We start from the raw sequence: 21,529 nt of genomic DNA, 5'->3' as shown, positions 1-21,529 counted from the left end.
ACACACACACACACACACACACACACACACACACACACACACACACACACACACACACACAATCATGGGTCAGTCACAGGGTTTTTGGTTCAAGGAATTTAATATGAATTCACACAATCGGATTCTAACCGAATAAGATGTTATTTAAAAAAATAAATGAGATAGTTTGTACTACTGATAAAAAGTCATAGTATTTACATAAAACTTTAGACTAGTTAACTTTTACAGGACAAATGAGATATAACTGGTCCATCACAGTAAATAGTTATGTTCGGGGGATAACACTGAGCCCATGTGTAACACTGCGTTGCTGTTCCTCTCTGAGGTTGTTTCTGTGGTGATCTGCTCATTGTTGCCTGAGGCTCTGCCACAATCCGGATCAGAGTCTCCTTCCTGGAACCTGTCCTGGCTGAGCAGCTGATCAAGAGCCAAGTTGTCCACTGGTCTGGGGGAGGTATTTAAAGACCCTCCCCCCTCCGGTTGCTGCTTAGTAATAAAGTCTGACTGAAGAAGGGCGTGGACCTGGGTAAGGAAGGACTCTCCCTCCTCATCTGGCAGAGGCTCCAGGTACCTGGCAAGAGATGAGAGCATCTAAAGGGAGAAGGTTGAGTCGAATGAAAGAGAGACAATAAAAGCATTAAAGATCAGATTAAACCTGTTAAAACAGGTTCTACATTAGGAGACTATAAATAAAAATAAAGATTGCAAGACATGACTACTCCCCAAGAGTGAAGCAAAAGAATCTGGATTGCCACCTGGTGGCTGACTGCAGTATAGGGCATAGACCCAACCGCCTCCTCCATGTTAATGGATGGGACATGGGCCAAACTGAAAAGTCACATCAAATATTTTTTCTTAAAAATGGTTTCTGTTATTGTAGTTTTTTATCATGCCAATAAGGTTTCAAATGTTCATTTTCTGCTAGGTTTTGTTTTAATTAGTAATTTATTGCTATAAAAACTTGGTGAAACATCATGATTGACAGCTGAGACAGATTCCTGATTGGTCAACTGCATGTAATGACAGGATCTCGCTAACACATCTCCATCCCTCAATCACTACTGTGCAGACTCTGGCTAAAAATGTGCAAGACAGCAGCATTCACAACTGGGTGGGATATTTTAGCTTAATTTCTGGATAGTAGAAGGAAGTGGAGACACATCATCCATCTTTATATACAGTTTATGGAATGAACATATAAGCGGTTAGACTGACCTTCTCCAAACAGGTGAGATGAGAGTCTTTCCGGAAAAATCTGTCCAACTGGACAGTCCTGACCAACCACAACAGGAAATAACTGTTAAAACACTCAAACATGTTCAACATCACAAAAAGAACATTTGATGACATGTGTCAGAATGTTCACTACAGTCTCGTGTCTGACTCACCCGGCTGTTTGAGAGTATTTGTGGATGATCCACTGAGCTCTCCTCATTGTCTGTTCCCAGTCTGGGATGTCTTGTGATGAAAGGAAGTCGAATCTGTAGGGCAGCTCTGTGTAGTAACAGAGACACACTGAGCCAGAGGATAAACTGCACAAGTCTCTGACCTACATATTCAGTTTGATTTCAACGACTTAACTTTCTTGATCTTAACTATAAAATATGTGCATCTGTTTGTGTGTGTGTGTGTGTGTGTGTGTGTGTGTGTGTGTGTGTGTGTGTGTGTGTGTGTGTGTGTGTGTGTGTGTGTGTGTGTGTGTGTTAGACATACTCTGGGGACCTGAGGGCTCCTGGCTCTCTTTCACCAACAGACAGGTGGTTTGGGAGTGGGGGGATGGATTTGCTGGGTCATACGGGCTCACAATCATACCAATGAAGGGGGCTCCGCCGCGTGAGAAATAACTCTAGAACAATGAGGACACAGGAGATCAGATCTCCCGACACACACAGACTAACGTGTACATAGCCTCTCTCGGATTAATTTACCTGGAACTGGTCCTGTGTGTTTATGTCCCGTACTGAAGGGTTGGGGTGGAAGGTGGGGTGTGAGTGGTACCAGCCCACAACACTGAAGCCCAGGGACGACAGCACGTCACAGGCCTGTGTCTGAGACACCGGGTCCATCTCACACTGCAAACCTGTACTCACACTGTTGCACGGCTCTGCCACGCAAATCTAAAAACAAACACAAGGAGCAGTTTGTCACTTAATACCAATTTAAAAATACATAGGCAATAAATAATCATTTCAAAAAGTACACAAAAGCAAACTTGAAAGACACTAGGTGCTGGACAGAAGAGAAACAAATTTGTAGTGAATCATGAGAATGGTGTGCAGACATTCTCGTCGTCTGATAAATGATAATTTCTCATCTTTTCACAGTTGTTAAACTTCTCCTCCTACCTTCAACACTTTGTCTTTCTCATTAAAAGTCCCACCGAGCAGACCGATGACTTCCCCATGTGACACGTGGGCATGCTGAGGATCACAGCACATTTAATCAATTTAGGAACAAGTTAAAAGAGACAATTATTCTATAATGAATTATGACAAAGAGAACTGGTGGTTTTGTAGAGAAGTCCTTGCTTTATAGGAAAGTAAAAGAACAGTAAATGTTAAGTTAATTAGCTCATGGTGCATACAGCAGCCTGAAAATACCATCCTAAAGCAGATTAGGTCTTATTTTAACACTGGTTTTTGTCATATAGAAAACACAGCTCCTTAACAGTGAGCCAATACAAGATATCACATTGTAATAGACATGATACAAGATAATTGGAGAAAACGGTAAATAAAAAGAAGGAAAGAAAATTCTACATTATGTATAAATGTTTAAAATATGTTCAGATATTCACTTAAATCACAAATGAACAAACATCATCGATTGTAACCAATAAAATACAAATTCTTATCATCATATTGAATACATCATTTAAATATTCAGTGTAGGTTGTAAATATTATGTGATTCCCTCAACTCATGACGTTAACAGACTAACTAGAGTCAGGTTTTAGTAAACCTCAGGATTTTAGTAAACCTCAGCTGGACTCTTTTGTTTTTGGGATAAGAAAATCCAGTCAATGAAACAAGAGGAGAGATGTGGTTTTAAGTTAGTTTGACTTGAAAAAAGAAGATGTTTATAAAATCATCTCATATACTTTAGATAATCATCAGACCAGTTTGAAAAATTGTCTTTGTAGATCTCTTTGTTCTGTGGCTGCTCTCACCAATAACAGACAACCAGCTAAATGAATCATTGCATCTGATGAACATCTGTTCAGCAACCTCTTCGAGGGGAAAATTAACTCTGCGGCTGGAGAAGCTTGCTTGAGTTTACTGCTGCCAAAGGAGCGTTTGAACATTTATTCAATCACTTACTTTTCCTCCCTGCAGTGTGACTGTTTCATGGATATATTTAATTAATACATCAATACAACAATTAGAATATGTTGTGCTTTTTTAGCTTTTTTATGTTTTTAGTTTCTAGTTCTGTGAGAGGTTTGTTATATTTGTCAAGACATTTGACATTCTGTCATCTCAGTATCTCATAAGCTTCCTCACTCTGAATTTGTTTTTGTCAATTCTGTAGATGCTACAGAATCTGTCTGGTCAAGCCGAACTTAATAAACTAAACTTCTGATTTAGAAGACGATCAAATCACATTTTATGATCAATTCATTCTGAAAACTTGATGATTCCCCAGGTTTCACATTTTTCATCTTGCTACTGTGAATACATAGTTAGGAAAATGTCCAGCTGATTCCACGCAGAGCACCTTCAGCATGTGTGGTTGTGTGTGTAGCGTACCATGTCCATGATGAGAAGAGTCTCTGCACACACAATGACCTGGAATGGTTCCTGAAAGAACAGAAAAAAGACTATGAGAATAAAGACTTGGGGGAGAACTGTTAATATATACTCTGCGTTTACGTATGACATAAATACTAGTAGGTGAATGAATATTTCATATAAATTATGTCATTTTTAAAAACGGTCTGATTTCAAAGATAGGTTTTGGGTAAAACTGACTCTGCTCTCCTATTAGAAACCCTTATAAAGTTTACAGAGACATAACGCTGGTTAAATGAAAGGTTAGATTTCCATCCTGCATGATCGAATACATGACTGGTGAGTGAAGGATGGGAGAGACACTGACCTGTACATCCTCCCCGAAATACCTGCAGGGAATCAGCTGGAAGGGATCGAAAGACCTAGCAGAGAGAGTGAGATCCTACGTATTATAAATCAACATATGGCAGTGGAAATACAGAACATGTTGCATTAATCCATCACCCTCACCCTCTGTATCTGGACATCTTGCAGGGTCTCGGCTGCCTCTTCATCTCTTCTCTCCGCAGAGCAAGTTCCTCAGCACTGAGATGCTGATGGACACACCAACAACACAGGATCAGTGAATATACCAATTTGAATCTCTTAGTGTTCAATACTGCTGTGTGTGTGTGTGGGTGTGTGTGTGTGTGTGGGTGTGTGTGTGTGTGTGTGTGTGTGTGTGTGTGTGTTTGTGTCCAAACCTCATATGTCTGTCCCTCCAAGTTCTTAGCATCACACCAATTTCCCCATAGGTCCCTAACCCGGCGCTTCCTGGTTCGCTATAACCAAACAGAAGTTAGGTCAAGGTCCAGCAATCTCATAAGCTGTTTTCAGAACTCTGGAAAATGACAACAGGGTCTGGACTTTCTCCTGAGTTTGCCTTTCATGTATAAACAACACATAATATAACAGGAAAACAAAACCGGGAACATTTGTTTTGCATCAGTCGCGTGTTAGAAACGTCTTTAAACCCCCACTTGTCAACTGTGAATGCTCCAGACATGATCTTGCTGTAATCTCACATTGGCTCACTCCGACAATATCAATAGTTTTTACTAGGGAGCTGGTCGGAGAAACTCCAGAGAATGTCCACAGCCTCTGACTCTGTGATTTGCATTCTCACTTATAGCTCTCCGGATAATTTCAGGAGAATATCCGGAGTTCAGTGCACAAAAAGCAGCTTTAGTTTAGCTGCTTGACATTATATGTCATGAGTACCTACCATGCTCTGCAGCCTCTGGGCGAGCTGATAGGCCTCGAGCACGTCTTTGCCCACCTTATGCTTGGAGCGGTCCACCAGCTTTGGGCGATTATACACGGCTTGTTCTGTGAGAGAAGAGTCAGAGCTCTGACTGAATATGAAAAAAAAGAATGGGAGTAAATGCTGCTACAAGCTCAGCAAAGTTACCACAGTTGAAGTTGATGGCTCCTATAAGTTCCAGGTAGGTGTGTATTCTCCCGATGCAGTTGACGTCTCCACAGTTCTTCAGGCCTGGGCGGACGGAGGTCTTGTTCAGGTACTTCGGTCTGCTCTTCAACCTGATGAACAAAGACATTAAATCCCAGCCCAGTTGTGGTGTGTTTGAGAAACTGATTAATCGTGTCTCATACCACTGATCCAGGATGTAATTTCTGATCTTCAGATATCTTTCAGGGGTCTTGGATGGACGTCCCTCAAAGAACTCTGGAATAGCTTGTTTCTCTTCCTCAGTGATGGTCTCCTTGTCCATCGTAATTTCGTGCTCGGGTACCTTGAGCTCCTCTTCATCCTCCTCCTCCTCCTCCTCCTCCTCCAGGTCATCCTCTGATGTCTGACTAAACATCCTGGAGTCTTGAAGGGAAAGCATAAGAATTTTCTCAACAGTATTAGACACACAGTAAATTCACAGGCAAAGAAACATGGATGGGATCATATACAGCATGGGTTACCTGTCTCATCACAGCAGGCTTCATCTAGATGACCAGTCTGTGCTGAGCTCTCAGACTGGGAACGCTGGGCCTCATGCTCATCATTCATCTGCTTTGAGTCTGTCTGAGTTTCTGTCTGGAGGCTCCTCAGAGGAGGAGACACTGTCTCGTCTCGCTCGGTGACAACAGGCTCCTCAGTGAAACCGAGCGACGATGAGGGTTGAAGACTTTGAGGAAAAGCAGAGTGGCTGTGCTGGTCCTTCGTCTCCACCTCAGCCTCACCTGCCTCCTCCTGCTCTCCTTTGGAACTTTCTATCTCGAGTTCGGTACCTGTTTGCTGCTCCGGCTCAGTTTTGATCCCAGTCTGCGGTTTATCATCTTCATCATCGCTCAGGTCATCTGTGATGTCTACATCCTCGTCCTCACCATCAGAAAGCTTCTCTATGCGGACGGCGTTTGCCAGAGAGGATGCATGGCTGGATGTGGTCTGAGGAGGTTGCAGCGCAGGTCCAGCAGAGTGAGCTGCAGATCTGGGCTCTGATTCAGCCTGAGGAAATATACGGATGATGAAAGAGTTAGTTTGTCTTTCATAATTTCTAAGGCTGTCACAAGGTGTGTCCTCTGGTTGTGAAAGACTTATTAGGAAACCACATTTAAATACTTGGAAAGGTCCTTGTTTTAAGTAACACTATGTTTCTTTTACTGAACAACAGCGCCCTCTGCAGCCGAGCAAGTGGTTTTCAACAAACAAAAGCCTATCAATGTGTTGATTGGAGTTTTAATCGTGTTGTCCCGGTCACTGAATACACAATAATAATGATAATAAACTAGCACTTTTCAAAAACATGTGCAAGAAGTGCTTCACGGATATAAAAACAAAAAAAACATGCTCAATCAACAAATATAAACAAGTTCAGGAAAGAAAATGAATAAAATAAAGCAAAAAAAACCAAATGCCTGGTTTAAAGTAATATAATATAAAAAACATAAAATGAAAAGCAAGAAAAGAGTGAAAACACTCCAAACCCATTTTATACAAATGCCTTTTTGAAAGAGTTTTATAAAAGAATACTGAGGTAGCTTGGCTAAAGGTTTCCTCACTGAATATTGGAGATAAATGCTTGTTAATGTATTTTCATCTGATCTACAGTTCAGCATTACTCTTGGCTTTGCTGGACAGGATTCTGGCAGTTTAAGCTGCGACTATCAGACTATTACAAACTTCTCACAGACGATTGTACACCCTCACCAATGTTACAGGAAGAAAAGGCAATCAGGGTGAGGAGTGGGGACAAAAGCCACAGCATTCTCCCTATTCCAAGTCAATAAAACATCAAACTCATTTTGAAGCTGCTCTTTTACATTAAAAAAGTTGCATAGTTTTGCTTTAAGTAGCAGCGTCACTTAAGGATAATGTAAAGGTGAATCTCACCTTGTTTTTAAAATACTGTCTGGCATAGCTCTTGACCTGGAGGACAGAACGGCTCTCCACCACTTTGGCAATCTTGGTCCATCTTCTACCAAACTGAGCCTGCAGATGAGCACACCCACATTATATTCATTCAGATTTACACAGAAATGACCACTTCCACAAAGAATCAAAGAGAGGATTAAGACATGCTGAATATATTATTATGTAGGGGAGTTTACCAGTCCTTCTTCAAACAGCTCTTTCTCCTGTTTGGACCAATGAGAAGAGGATCCAGAAGCTGCGGTCGAGGGTTTGGCTGGAGAACTGACCACCAGAAAGAAAGGAGCAGGATATTAATGCCAACAACATGAGGAACATGTGTACTTGGATCATGTGAGTGCTGAAAGAGGAACAGACTTACTGTTTCACTTTGGGCTTGTTGTATGGATCACTTTCCCAAATATGATCAGGAATCTCTTTACCTGTCAGGTAGTATCTGTGATCATAGTTCAGGACCAACTGATGTAATAGTGAATGTGATCCAAACTATGTATATCAGAATAATATACTGTCCAACACAGTTCAACCATCAGAGACATGAAACTGATTAACACTAGAATTGCACCAAGTAGAGTAAATACCTCCACCAAGGGCCTTAATTCAAAATGTTAAGGAAAGTGATTAAAATTCCTCCATTTCAAACGAACAAATAAACAAATAGGCAGGGGTGAAAACCTCCTCAGCAGAGGTAATGATGAAAGAAATAATGCAATTTAACATTCTGGTTATTTTACTTGATAAATGGTTCCTGAAAAAATCCATAATGCATTTTAAATTTTAGGAAACTTCATGTCTTTATTTTGTAGTTCTGTTAGAGTTCAGTTATATTTTATATATATGCCATATTTGTCAAGACATCTGACATACTGTCATCTCAGTTTCTCATAAGCCTCCTCACTCTGAAAAACCTAATGATTATGTAAATTCAGAAGACGCTACAGAATCTGTCTGGTCAAAATGAATTGGCATGGCCCATGGAAGTCTGCATTACATTTTGGAGCAGATCCAGATAAATGAGCAGATCCAGGGATCTTCTTTTCTTTGCTTTAACCTGGTGAGACTGGGCTTTCGCCTTGCTAGAAGAATGCACTCTCTGAATGCTCTTGTAGCTCTAAATGTGTTGATCTCATCCCTGGACTTGCCCTGGATATTTGTGCCTCATTCATAAGCAAAACATTTGAGATTTGGAACAAAGAAAAATATGTTTTGCGAGCACATACATCTTACTTTGAACAGATTTTGAGCAACAAAAATCGATTCTGTGCTCAACAAATACATTTGCATGTTGACCATGATCAGTATTAATGTGCAATAATAACACAATCCACTCACCCTACATTTACACTGTGCGTGTTCAACTTTACCTGCACACACTCTCATCCTGGCACGTTACATTTGTGCCACAAAATCAAAAAACATTTTGATTAGCTGTTTGGTCGCTTCTACAAGAGGATGCCAGATTCTTCTTCATCAAGATCCATGAATTATTCTTTTAGGAATTAGTGTTAATCTCTGACAGTGATATGTTTGATATGTTTCCATCATTGTGATGCGTTCAAGGTCAGTGAAAGGATACTGCTCCTCCAGCAGCATCCTCTGTATGGCCTCTCTGTTCTCTGGGCTGATGGAGCTGTCCAGCTCCCAGGGCTGCACAACACAGACACAGAGAGACAGTGAGACAGAGACACAGACAGAGAGTCAATGAGGCAGAGACACAGACAGATAGTGAGTGAGACAGAGATACAGAGAGACAGTGAGACAGACAGAGAGAGACAGTGAGACACAGACACAGATAGACGGTGAGACAGAGAGACAGCGAGATAGAGACAGACAGTCAGTGAGACAGAGACACAAACAGAGTAGCTGAATGACTGAGCTTGATAAGCTCATCATTACCAGTGTCCCCGCGCTGCTCGTCCATGAAGACTGAATGAACTGCTCCTGAACTAAACCCTCTGAGTCCAGCTCACTGTAACAGACAGAAAGAGAAGCTGGTCATGAACGCACCACAGAGGAATCAGGGGAGACACATGAACACACCATGATCTCACATCTGTTGTTAGTTAGTCTGCAGTAAACATGTCTCACTAACAGATCAGTGTTAACCAGCAGTAAACATGTCTCACTAAGATCAGTGTTAACCAGCAGTAAACATGTCTCACTAACAGATCAGTGTTAACCAGCAGTAAACATGTCTCACTAACAGATCAGTGTTAACCAGCAGTAAACATGTCTCACTAAGATCAGTGTTAACCAGCAGTAAACATGTCTCACTAACAGATCAGTGTTAACCAGCAGTAAACATGTCTCACTAACAGATCAGTGTTAACCAGCAGTAAACATGTCTCACTAACAGATCAGTGTTAACATGTCTCACTAACAGATCAGTGTTAACCAGCAGTAAACATGTCTCACTAACAGATCAGTGTAAACATGTCTCACTAACAGATCAGTGTTAACCAGCAGTAAACATGTCTCACTAACAGATCAGAGTTAACCAGCAGTAAACATGTCTCACTAACAGATCAGAGTTAACCAGCAGTAAACATGTCTCACTAACAGATCAGAGTTAACCAGCAGTAAACATGTCTCACTAACAGATCAGAGTTAACCAGCAGTAAACGTGTCTCACTAACAGCTCAGTGTTAACCAGCAGTAAACGTGTCTCACTAACAGATCAGAGTTAACCAGCAGTAAACATGTCTCACTAACAGATCAGTGTTAACCAGCAGTAAACATGTCTCACTAACAGATCAGAGTTAACATGTCTCACTAACAGATCAGTGTTAGCCAGCAGTAAACATGTCTCACTAACAGATCAGAGTTAACCAGCAGTAAACATGTCTCACTAACAGATCAGAGTTAACCAGCAGTAAACATGTCTCACTAACAGATCAGAGTTAACCAGCAGTAAACATGTCTCACTAACAGATCAGAGTTAACCAGCAGTAAACAGGTTTATTCACAGCTCACAGTCTTACTTCAGTCTGATCTCTGTCTCATCTCCCTCGATGTCAACATCCACCTCGTCCTCCATGTTGCTGCATAAACGTAAACAAAGGAGAGCAGAGAGACAGACAGAGAGAAACCACCGACTGGAAGCTGTGCTCAGTTTTACCCGCAGCGACCCCTGGCGGTTGGCTGTATACATTGTACTCATGTTTCGGTTCTTTTACAGTTTTTTAAAATATATTTTATAATCGACAATAAAAAAGATGAGGAGCAAGAAAACATGAATGGTCATTATCCATAAAGGTGGAGCACCTCAGACCTTATGTCTCCTAGAAAGCTTTCTTGAGTGGTTTGCATTTATTTAATCCCTTTGATGTACACAGGCACTGAGAAAAGTACCTCAGAATGTACCTTTACCACGAAGTACTGACCATTTTATGATTAGAATTCTGTCATTTGTTTTGTTGTGTTGCTCCATGGATGATTAACTGCAGTTAACCGAGGGTTGCTGGTTCAATCCCCAGCTCCTCCAGTCCGCACCCTGAAGTGTCCTTGTGCAAGGTAGTGGGTTAGAAGGGAGCTACTAGATGTGCCGCCAGGGGGCGCTGGACAATCCCACACCGGAAAACCGCAGGCATCTTGTCCACAATCTGTTGTAGTCCTCATTGTATTGTTTATTTAAATGTAGAGTTAAGAACCAACAATATCATCACTGATAATTGTACCAGGACTTTCCTTAGCTGCAGATGACTGTATGCTTTTGATCACTGCTGGATGTCTATCAACATCTGAAAGAGACTGCAAATTAGAATTTGCAGTTCAGCGAACTCATGTGCATTTACTAATGTTGACTACTGCACATTATCCCATTTCAAAAAAATAATAAAATAAATGAATAAATAAAACTTGGTTGGTATAGGTTTCTACTTAAGTCAATGCATTTAACTTTTTTTTAGCTGGACTAATGTGCATTGTCCCTTTTCAAATAAAGAATAAAATAAATAAATTAAACTTTGTGTCAGTTTCCTATTGAACTTTTTTTCTCGCTGGACTGATGTTTAAATGTCAAAGACACTTTTACACAATAAAAGTCAAAGGCCAAGTGAAAGACGACAAAAGTTTTTATTTAGAAATTCACAGTTTCTAATGGCACTACATTTTTTTTGCAGTAACTCACTCCTGCTCAAAAATACTGTGCAGCTCTTCAGAGTAATCACAGAGAGAAAGAGAAAGAGAGAAAGAGAGAGAGAAAAAACAAAAGATAGCACTTTTACATGTCAGGTAGAAAAAAAAAAAAAAAAAAAAAAAGGCATGAGGAGTCATACAAAGTGCACACTGAGCTCCAAGAATTCCTCACCGTGGGCTTTCTTCCAAGTCGCTGTGTTATGGGTTTAGGTAGATTCATTAAAGTAGTCTTTCTCATAACACAGACGCTCACACATACATGAGATCAACACCAAAACAAGGTTCTCACATGCACACAGGTTTACACACACAAACATAAGACCATACACATTCAAAGAGGGTAAAAAAAACACACACATCTCATGTTTAGCTCGGCTTGTGGAACATACAGAATCAAATTAATAGTGTTCCAAATCATTTACTGTGTTCCCTTTACATTATCCTTCTCTTTGCAGAGCACGTTATCATTCATGGGGGGGTGGGGTGACTAAAAGACTGGTCGGGTCGGGTGGATGATGAGAGCGAGGCTGCAAAGACATGAGCGAGTGAGAGAAGCAGGTGTTTCAGAGAGATAAAGCATTTCAAGTCCCTAATGGGAACACTTTAGAGTGGCTGATAAAAGCAAGCATTTTAAAAAAAATATTCTTCACAGTCACAGAGAATGTCGTGCAAAGTAGAGGGGACCACGGCAGATGAAGATATGTAAAGAGAAGCTGGTCAGGAGGTGTCATGAGAGTAAAGTTAGAAGGGTTCTCCGTCTCTGTCAAAGCTTACACAAGTCCAACCGCACAGAGCCAATCAGAAACTGCATACATACAGAAAAGAATTGGTTAGATTTTATTATTTAAAAACAAACAATAGTTAATCTCTTTTTTCAACATCTGATCACCCCTCATTGTGTTTAAATATTAAACTCAATGTTGTTGTGGGCGAGTTAAAATCAGTTAGATGATCCTAACGAAGACACAGTAACAAGCACGTAGAAGACACACACACTCTTTCCACTCCTTCCAACTACCCAGCAGCTCTGAACTAATACAAGAGCAGCAGCGTGACTATCTTGACGAACATGTAAATCAATACTCTATTATCTTGTTGGGTACATAGGGTGCTGTAGGTACATGTGACTGCTGATATACGTCTGACATTTCAGGCAAACAGAGCTCGGGGCTGTTCCAACATCAGAGCCTAAGGTAAAATGTAAAACAATAAATTAAAAAGACAGAAGATCCTCGTGGTTGAGCCATTCACCATGACTGTGCGTCAGTACCGCTGAGTATATTCACCATTATATTTTCTTTATAATATACTCACGTGATAAACTACTGTGACACTGCAGTGAAGGGAAACTGTCAGACCAGTGCCTACTTTAAAGAAATCTGTAGTCATTTAAATAAATAAATAGATAAATAAAACTGGTCTGTCAGTCTTGACTACAGGGTCCCAGTAGTCTGTGAGAGTGTGTGTGTGTGTGAGAGAGAGAGAGAGCGAGAGAGAAAGTGAGTCAATAGAGTAAACATTCAGCTACCCAGTGTCCTCAGTCAGTACACTGTAGGAAAACTTTACATACTAGTTGTGACAATAATTCAAACAAAGCACATCTGTAACATGAGGAATATGGCTCAGTTTTTGGAATATGAAAGAAAAAGAATAAAGTTCAGCTTTGCTCTGGCCTGTCGAGTCTCACTGTACAATCAAGCATCCTCACAGACACAATGTCCACTGATAAAAAGCACAACACCTCTTAATTTGCTGTGTGATCAAATGTTTTCGGGCCCAGCCCAAACTAATTGAGCAGGTACACTTCATGGAGTTATTTCCCTGTGAACTCATTAGGATCTACAGGCTGCTGCTGTTGTATTTGTAATCTGAGGTTTAGTGGGACACACAAGTGAAAGGACAAACACACTCCATGCAAAGACATTTTCTTCATTCAGCTCTGACAGTTGTTTCGGAGTAGACTAACAGAGACGAACATTTAGAGGGTCTGAGAAGTTTAACACTGGTCCCATACGAACACCTGCAGTCATGTTAGGATGCAATGCCAAGACAGAATGGATAAGATAAAAACGATGGCAATGAAAGAGAGAATGAAAGAAAGATAAAAGAAGAGGTTTGTCATGCTCTACAGTTCTCTCGTAATGACACTTTTTGCCGGAAAGGAGCAGCCTGATACTTCTTGGTGTGTGAAGAAACGTAGAGTTGAGGCCAATGTGCTTATCCATTAGAAAAAACAACAAATATCTTGAACACACTTCAATGGATTTGACTTGTATCAATATTTCACTCCCACCACAGTGTCTCTCTCTCTCTGCCCACTCCACCTATTCTTTACATTTCAGGGCTTTTTTTAGCATTAAAAAGGTCTGGAACAGATATAAAGGCACGTAACCGTAAACAGGTCTTTGACAGGAGTGGATAAGGACTGGATGATGTCGAGCTACTGCTGCCAGAGCCATGTCAGTTCCACGGTGCGCCCGGGTGCACGTGGGAAAAGTGGTTCTTTGGGATGCAGTAAGACCTCATCTCCTTGCAAGTCCGCTACCATATAGCCTTTGTGTGTGTGTGTGTGTGTGTGTGTGTGTGTGTGTGTGTGTGTGTGAGAGAGTGAGTGATTGTGTGTGAATGAGTATAGAAAGTTGTGTAGAAGTGAAGTGTATTTCAGACATGTCCGGTGACGGCTGTCACTCCAATGGTCCCGACGTTGATCTCCTTGTTTCCCTTCATGAGCTGCTGCAGGCTGGGCAGAGAGGCGGCGCTGCCCCCCGACTTCCGCCGCTTCAAAGAGCGCTTCTCCTGGCGGGACTTGGTAGGGGGTTGCTGGAGGGGGATGCTTAGGACGTGGCCGTTGCACAGGCGGTAAGAGGGGAGGATGGGGGAGGGAGGGGTGAGGCAGCTTGTGTAGGACTCCTCGGAGTGGGTGGATGAGCAGCAGCTGCTGGTCTCGGAGGGGAACTCCTTGGAGGCGCACGGGGGCAACGACGACACCTCCTTTGTGAAGGGAGGGGGAGGAACTGGTGGTGGGGGAGGAGGAAGAAGAGGAAGCGGGGGAGGAGGGGGGAGGAGGGCAGGAGTTGGCTCAGGGAGGCAGGGGTGGAAGCCGTTACTCAGGGGACCCCCATTTGTGAGGGAAGCAGAGGGATTAGATGCCTTCAGAGTCTCAACCTTGTCCGATGACTTTGTCTTGCAACGCTTTTTCTGCAGAAGAAAACAAAACAGAGAGGAAGAAAATGATGAAGAAAACTTTTAAAGAAAGACAAGATTCATGTAATAATATAACTACATGTTAATCACTTATGTGCTCGACACTGAGGTCACACAAACGGGTCAGAGAATGGTGGGAAAGTTTGAAAGGGAATAATGGATTCTAGGATTTCTAAGAAAGAAAACTTCTCATCTAAAAGCAAAGTATTTACAGCGGATCTGCTTTGCTGTGATATTAATCTGGATTTATTCAAACACATCCACAGTGTCGGCAAATAAGTGGTTAACAGACATATCAGGTATGTGGAGGGGGGCTGAACGCTCCTCAACACACTTATTGTACACACTGGACTGACACTAGAAAAACAACACTTAAAAAGTAAGGTGGCCATCACGGCCAACAGCAGCAGTCGGAAACAGACACTGTACCTTTTTCTCTGGAGAAAACCTTAGAGGTTCTACAATGTACAAGTCATCTGGACCTACTGGGGAGGGGAGAGAGGGGCCAGGTTAATGATGGAATGGCAAACAGGAATACATATATGTAACAAGCGTGACGTGACCTTGCAAGTAGTTTCAATAAATAAATTATAGCACAAATCATTTTTACTAAAATATAGAATTAAGCCTAAATTACAGTAATCATCAAGTGTTACCGTATTGTTAATTACTACTTGCAAACGTCTACAATGAGCCAGCAAAGCATCGTGCTCTTTTATCACACTCTTAAGCCTGCATGTGGAGACAAGCTGGCAATGACAGCCTCAAGGGCAAACGCACACTCACACATGCACACACACACAGTCATGTCTCCATGACTTCAGAGAATTATTCTTACCTTAAAACTTCCCTAACCTTAACCTAACCTAATGTTATGAATTTAGTTATGGGGAAGACAAGCCCTCATAATGTGACTGTGTAAACTGATTTAGGTCCCCACAACAAGAGTAATACAGGGGCCTTTCTCTCACACACAAACACACACACTTGAGGGATAATGAACAGCAGAGGGAGTTTTAAGTTTCATGAGTCAAAGACTTGATTCTTTTATTGCCTGCACCAGCCTCTCCCTGAGGAGCTATCTTTGTTTGAGGCAGCAGGAACAACCAGGGATATCAGCCACTGAGCATGGCAACATGAGTGAGCGGAGACAGTGGAGGGATAGAGACAGAGGGACACTGGGAAAGACAAAGAAAGAATGAAGAAAGAGTGGGCGGTGCTTGGATGTGGACAGTTATATGGTAGGAGTTACACTGAAAAGGGTCCACAGTAGTGACAATGCAATCTTTGCCATGATCTACGACTAATATCCAGTCTCAGTGCTGCTTATGTTCTAATGACAAACACAGAGGGAGAAACACAGTAGACAGAGAGGGCAGTTTGAAGGAGAGAATTGTTTGCAGTGAGTGTGTGTGTGAGTTTTGGGGGAGGGAGACTCTTACCTTCTGTAGAGGACAGATGAAAAGACTTAGAACGAACCAGCGGACAGGTAACCCTGCGCTTTAGGCTCATGTCATCATAAGAGGAAAAGCATCTGACAAGGAAATAACGATATTGACATCAGTTAAGTATTTTTGTCATCAGAACCAGCTTTATCATCAGGAATGACTGCTTTAGGTGAGAAGTCTGGAAGCGATCCAGTAAGTTCTACTGGGTGTTGGAGCTCGGTGACAGATCTGAGAATGGTAGAATCCCTTATAAATGACTTCATGAAACAAAAAACAAAAATACTGAGATAAAATGTCCCGTTTACACCAGAAGGAGTGTGTGTGAGTGGCAAACCTTTTAGGGCTGGGGTAGTGGTTGCTCTTGGGCAGCGCAACAGCAGTGGAGCTGGGGCTGGGAGAGGAGCTGCGGCAGCACTGCAGACACAGCAGGAGGCCCAGAGACAGACACAGAACCAGAGAGACTACCAAGTAGCTCTGACGATCAGATACCTGCAGAGAAAAATGTCAACAGGCTCAATCAAAGCTGAGAAAATCAAATACATCTGCATTTTGTGAATAATAGCATGCATACGGTATTGAGACCCTCTCTCTTTTTAAGAAAAGGAATGACTTCAATGTCAAATTAGTCAATAGCAAGATGTACATTTTAGTTCCAACACCCAAATGGACTGAAATTTGATTTTGGGAAACACAATAAAAAAAATTCCCATTCTTTACCTGCATAGTCTCTATTTACAGATTCTGCATGTGAATATGCTTCAAGTCATGTTTGCTTGGTCACAATATTTCTTTCCTTGTCAAACGAACCACAATGTTGTTGTACGTGAATGTCATCATGTACTTTCTATATATACATAGCCTAGTGATTTCTCGCTCTCTCAGTATTATCATCAACCCCTACAACTGCTAATGAAAAGAAAACAGCAGATTAAGTCCGGACCCCATTCTCCACAGGTCATGTCTGAAAATGGCTTATGTGTAAGTTACCTCTCTCTGCAACTGGCCGACTGCAGCAGTGAGATTTAACATCAGTTTAGTGACATTCTCCAGCTGGTTCTGCAGGAGGTGGATTGAATCTGTCTGCTTCTGGTCCTGGAAACAAACAGAGGAGACACAGGACAACAGATACTGAACTGTAAGTCAATCTTTCCAAATACTGACAGGGATTCACTGTGCATGGGTCAACTGTTCTTGCTCTGACTGAGTTAATACAAACTGACCTGCTCCTCTGCGATGCGGGAGGTGTTCTGCAGTTTGATGATGGTTTTATTGAACGCTCTCTGCATCTCTTCCATCTGTTTACGGTATCTAAACGAGACAAATCCAAAAAACACAATACGTGAGCAATTTCCAAAAGGTAAACTAGGGCTGTAGTCTTAAGTCGTGTGCTTGGTCAATATGTCCTGGTCCGTGAATGCTCAGTCTCACTTATGTTGTTCACTTATTTTACAATTATTGAACGTTTACTCTGAGTCCGCTCCAAACTGACAGACACACATGAAACAAGTTTCCAGTGGGGCTGAGATCAATTTCAGTTTTTCTTTGTTTGATTTCAGCCCTAGTGTGATTTTTTTTTTTTAAATAAATGTTCAACTAAACAAGTTGCAGCTTTGTTTAAAAAAAGCAACATGCAGTTGTTATTACTAAATAATTCTCATTGTGTCCAGTGGTTTTACCTCTGGCTCAGCTCCTCCAGGTATCTGCTAGACAGGCTCATGTTCATCTCCAGAGCTTTGATCCTGTTGTTTAGCCTCATGAACACGCTCTCCTTCTGGCTGGAGCCATGCACCGCTCCCCCGTTCAACAGCATGCCGTTTACATTCACCCCCCCGCCATTGTAGTCTCCCCCGTTCTGCAGCTCTGCATAGAAGTCTGTGGCGGTCCGGTGGATGTTGCTGTTCCCATTAGTGCTCAACAGGTCCTCGTACACTGTGTCATCCACCCGATAGGGTTCTCCGGTCTGAGAGACATAGTCCCCCTGCTCCCCGTGAGTCTGAGATGCCTGGACATTGCGTCTCTGTGAGTCCCCGCTGTCTGTGCCTGAATGTACTGCATCTGTCTGAGTATCAGTGAGTGGGGCCGCTGTAGGCAGTTCAGTGGGAGGGGGCATCAGGTCTTCAGGCCTCGATGCAGTGGGGAGAGGCTGAATGGGCTGCTCCTTGACAGGAGGAACCACAACACCAGGAGAGGCCATCTCAGGGGACACAGGCTGTGAGGGAGAGCTAACAGTGAGGGAGGGGGTGGCACTGCTGGCCTGCTGCGTCTCTGGGATAGAGGCAACATGGAGGGGTGGAGTAGGGACAGGGTTCAGGGCTGCGTCTTTGATGGGAGGTAGTAGCTTCTCCCCATGCGTGGGGGTCGGCCGCGTCAGTGAACTGTGGATGTCTGAGAAACTGTGAGGGGGGATGGTGGAGGTTCTACTCGGCTCCAGGAGGATGCTGAGCTCTGGAGTGTGTGCATCAGGTATGTGAGTGTGGGGATGTGTGTAGGTGGTGTGCACCTCACCCAGAGATTTGTCCTCATTTTGGCCCTTAGGCAGCTCGGGCTCTGGAGCTTTTTCTGTGAGGGGAAGGACGTCTTGTGGAGGTGTGGGGACAGGGACAGGGATTACTGACGGTGTGTGTTTGAGGACAGGGGTGTTCGCAGCAGCTTGAGTCTGTGTTTTAGCGCTCAGCTGCCTCCGCCGTAGGCTGCGGAGCCTCCCCTTCGCCAGTCTGGCGGAGCACCAGCGGTGAAGCAGCTCCGGTAGAGTGGCCATACAAGATAGAGACAGGGAGGAGAGCGAAACGAAAGGACAGTATTTCTGGCTCTCCCACTGGTTCCTATCTGCCTCCCTCCTCGTCTCCTCCTCCCTCTTCTCTTCCTCCTCCTCACTCTCCTCTTCCATAAGGGTGACAGTTGACTGTCTGGGCTCTACGTCCTCCTCCTCCTCCTCTACAAGAGTGACAATCTGTCTGTCCTCAGGGGAGTCGGACGAGGAGGGAGAGGGTGTGGAGGAGTCCTTGGAGATGTTCGAGTCCTCCTGAATTACAGGGTCTTCAGGTTCTGCCGGCTCCAGTCTGAAAGAAAGATGGGGAAACAAAAAAGATAAAGTAGAGGAAAAGTGATGTAAAAGAACAACAAGCGTATTTCTATTCTACTCAACCTTCTATGATCAATAGATAAATTCACATTCATGGTGTTTCATATGTCTGTTCTTACTCTGCAGGGTCGTGAAGTGTTTCAGCTGGTTTACTTTTAACTTCAGTAGTCCCCTTCTTTTCATTCTCCTCTGTTGTTGTGTTACCTGGGATTATGACAAAAAAAACAACAATTAACAAACTGGGAAGACTGATTAAACTTCACAGTTGCCTAAGACCCACAGATTTTGTCATTGGCAAACCTCTCCCCAGGTCCAATGTGGCTGTAGTTAAGAACAGAGACCTCATTCCTGAGACTGTGTGGCTGGCAGGCTCATGTTTGGGTAAGTGAGAAATACAGTGAACCAGTCTAGTCCAGTTATAATCGTGCTCTCTCCTACACCCTCTCCTTTACTCTGGTGGGTATAAGAGAGAAGAGAACTTTTACTGCAGAGAGGCAGCTGGAAGTTAGACACTATGGAGTTTCTCCTTTAAAAACAACTGTACACGATGTAAACCTCATATAGGACAGTTCATGATTTAAATGTGTCCTCAGCTTTTACAAAGACTCTTACACTTATTTTGAAGAGAAGCACAGCGAGTATAAACAAAATATAAGAAGTAGGTTAAATCCAGTTGCCACTGGGGAAAAGCTGAGTGAGAGAGTTGTGTGTTTTTTTGTAACTCGTGTGGTGAACAGGCTGAGGAGCTTGGCGTCACAGTCTCGATTCATCTGAGCTCTCTGCCAAGAAGTAAAACACAGAAAGCCAAAGTTCTGCTGAAACGCTGCTGCAGACCTCCTGCCAACAGCCAAATAAACATCTGGCTCTCTCAGCACTTATACACATGAACATTCAGGCCATACATATGCTCTTCCTTTATAGAAGGAAAGCACAGTGACCCAGTTTTAGAAGCAGTTAATCTATACAATATGTGTGAGGGCCAGTGGTTAGAGACAAGGGGAGGAGGGTTAGCAGTTGTAAAGTGAGGACAACCAGAGCACAGGAAGAAAGGAATAGTTGAGTTCTTCCATATGAGTGTGGAATGATTACTGAGGAATTAACAATATCTGTGAAAGAAAAAGTTATTAAGCACGTTTCCACCGACTAGTGTTCTGTACAATTTCTCAAGATAAAGACTGTTGTTGTTTTTCTTCTGCAGGATTACACAAAAACTACTGAACAGATTTCCACGAAGTTTGGACCAACATGAACCAAGAAAGAATCCATTAAATGATGTGGATCTGGACAAAGAGGCAGATCCAGGATTCTTTTACTTTACTTTCACTTTCTTTAACAATGCATTTAATGATATTTTCACAGATTTTCTCAGAGAATAATTCATAGATCTGGATTGACATTGGCAACAGTTTATCTTCAAGGCATCTTCACTAGTTTTAGAACTATGTCCTCCAAAACAGCGGTCCTGTAGTTTCCATCCATGTTTTCATGCTCAAAAATAAAATGTGTAACACAACATGTATAGAAATATACAAAACCTATAAACCAGGACCGAACCAATCAAATGCTCTGCAGGTGTGAGAATGTAATGGGGTCCAACTGGATGTGTGACCCATGATTAATTATGTACTGAAAGTTACTTTGTTTGATGTCCTGACCTAGAAATGATGAATTGCAGCCTAAGGATAAACCAGTTGTACCTCATATTGCCCAGTGACGAGGTGTGGCTAGTCAAAGAAAACAAAAGTGAGTGCATGTCAGGGTTTTACTTAGCACAAGAAAGCCGTGTGAGTTTCATCACTGAAATAATAATCACGCCTGTTTATGTTTATCGTGCATCTCTGAAATCCACAGTCCCTTGAGAAGCTTGCAAGCCAAAGTTTATTCACTGATAGAGGATATTATAGGTTTAGTTTAATTGTTTAATTCACCCAGCATACATGTCAATTTCACCTGTAAACTACAGTTCAGTCATGTATTCATTTAAACATTAAAATACAAGAATAAATATAATATATCAGAATAAAACTGAGAAGCAAAGTTTACCTGCTTCATCAAACAATTTATGTTGTGAAACTGACAACTGAGCAGAATTAGGAAATTCAATTTGAATATTATGCTGATAAATGTTTTAAATGCAGCATCCAACACAGACAACTTTAAAGGCACAGACAGTCTTTATGTTTATGTCAGACTTTTGTCTTTCACATCAGAGACAAGATTCAGGTGAAAAAACAGCCATAGGGTCATTTATGATATGGATGTAAATGTGAAGCAAGACAAAAAACAAGGAAGTAATGTTACCTCTGGTTTCTGCTCCACCCTCCAGCTCCGACTTGCCGCCCAGCACGTTAGCAGCAATGTTGTTCACCATGTTTAGGATGGCGTCTAAAGGGAAATGAAGCAAGACATATTTTAATCAAGCCACAAGCTTTGACATTTGTTTTTCCATTGTGCTTTTCACTGACATTGTATTTCCGGACTGCATTTTACTTCTCTATCTTTTAGT

The 21,529-nt window shown here is 42.3% G+C and overlaps 2 protein-coding genes across 9 annotated transcripts in view; both read right to left on the bottom strand.

The window, feature by feature from the left end:
- Positions 1 to 81: 81 nt before the first annotated feature.
- On the bottom strand, positions 82 to 10,374 carry mysm1 (Myb-like, SWIRM and MPN domains 1). Its single transcript, XM_020080492.2, has 20 exons — positions 10,134 to 10,374; positions 9,049 to 9,121; positions 8,729 to 8,799; positions 7,514 to 7,588; positions 7,332 to 7,416; positions 7,114 to 7,212; positions 5,703 to 6,228; positions 5,385 to 5,604; positions 5,182 to 5,312; positions 4,996 to 5,099; positions 4,475 to 4,552; positions 4,242 to 4,324; positions 4,099 to 4,153; positions 3,750 to 3,800; positions 2,346 to 2,420; positions 1,929 to 2,117; positions 1,714 to 1,846; positions 1,389 to 1,494; positions 1,216 to 1,273; positions 82 to 591 (listed from the first exon to the last, which is right to left on the bottom strand). The coding sequence occupies exons 1-20, from the start codon at positions 10,310 to 10,312 to the stop codon at positions 253 to 255; spliced, it is 2,730 nt and encodes a 909-aa protein (XP_019936051.2). The 5' UTR covers positions 10,313 to 10,374; the 3' UTR covers positions 82 to 252.
- An 833-nt stretch (positions 10,375 to 11,207) lies between these two features.
- suco (SUN domain containing ossification factor) overlaps positions 11,208 to 21,529 on the bottom strand; it is a 40,734-nt gene continuing 30,412 nt past the window's right edge. For 6 of the 8 annotated variants that reach the window (XM_069522337.1, XM_020081012.2, XM_020081011.2 and 3 more), the window contains 9 exons: positions 21,325 to 21,408; positions 19,143 to 19,227; positions 17,618 to 19,000; positions 17,162 to 17,249; positions 16,929 to 17,033; positions 16,276 to 16,430; positions 15,936 to 16,027; positions 14,923 to 14,978; positions 11,208 to 14,487 (listed from right to left, as the gene is read on the bottom strand). In XM_069522337.1, coding sequence (XP_069378438.1) covers positions 13,951 to 14,487; positions 14,923 to 14,978; positions 15,936 to 16,027; positions 16,276 to 16,430; positions 16,929 to 17,033; positions 17,162 to 17,249; positions 17,618 to 19,000; positions 19,143 to 19,227; positions 21,325 to 21,408 — 2,585 coding nt within the window. In that variant the 3' untranslated portion in view covers positions 11,208 to 13,950. The remainder of the gene's footprint in view (positions 14,488 to 14,922; positions 14,979 to 15,935; positions 16,028 to 16,275; positions 16,431 to 16,928; positions 17,034 to 17,161; positions 17,250 to 17,617; positions 19,001 to 19,142; positions 19,228 to 21,324; positions 21,409 to 21,529) is intronic. The other 2 variants (XM_069522335.1, XM_069522339.1) reach the window with 2 other exon arrangements.

The sequence above is a fragment of the Paralichthys olivaceus genome, chromosome 3 (genome assembly GCF_024713975.1).
Source record: "Paralichthys olivaceus isolate ysfri-2021 chromosome 3, ASM2471397v2, whole genome shotgun sequence".
Lineage (NCBI taxonomy): Eukaryota > Metazoa > Chordata > Actinopteri > Pleuronectiformes > Paralichthyidae > Paralichthys > Paralichthys olivaceus.
This window is presented reverse-complemented; position numbering and strand designations above follow the sequence as displayed.

What these genes read in the sequence shown, in the direction of transcription:
- mysm1 (XM_020080492.2), bottom strand. Translation starts at nt 10,312, where the DNA reads ATGAGTACAATGTATACAGCCAACCGCCAGGGGTCGCTGCGGGTAAAA. An exon ending in CTCTTCTCATCATGGACATG is followed by an intron (nt 2,421 to 3,749) that starts GTACGCTACACA and finishes TGTGATCCTCAG; the next exon opens with CATGCCCACGTGTCACATGG. An exon ending in GGAGCCCTCAGGTCCCCAGA is followed by an intron (nt 1,495 to 1,713) that starts GTATGTCTAACA and finishes GTTACTACACAG; the next exon opens with AGCTGCCCTACAGATTCGAC.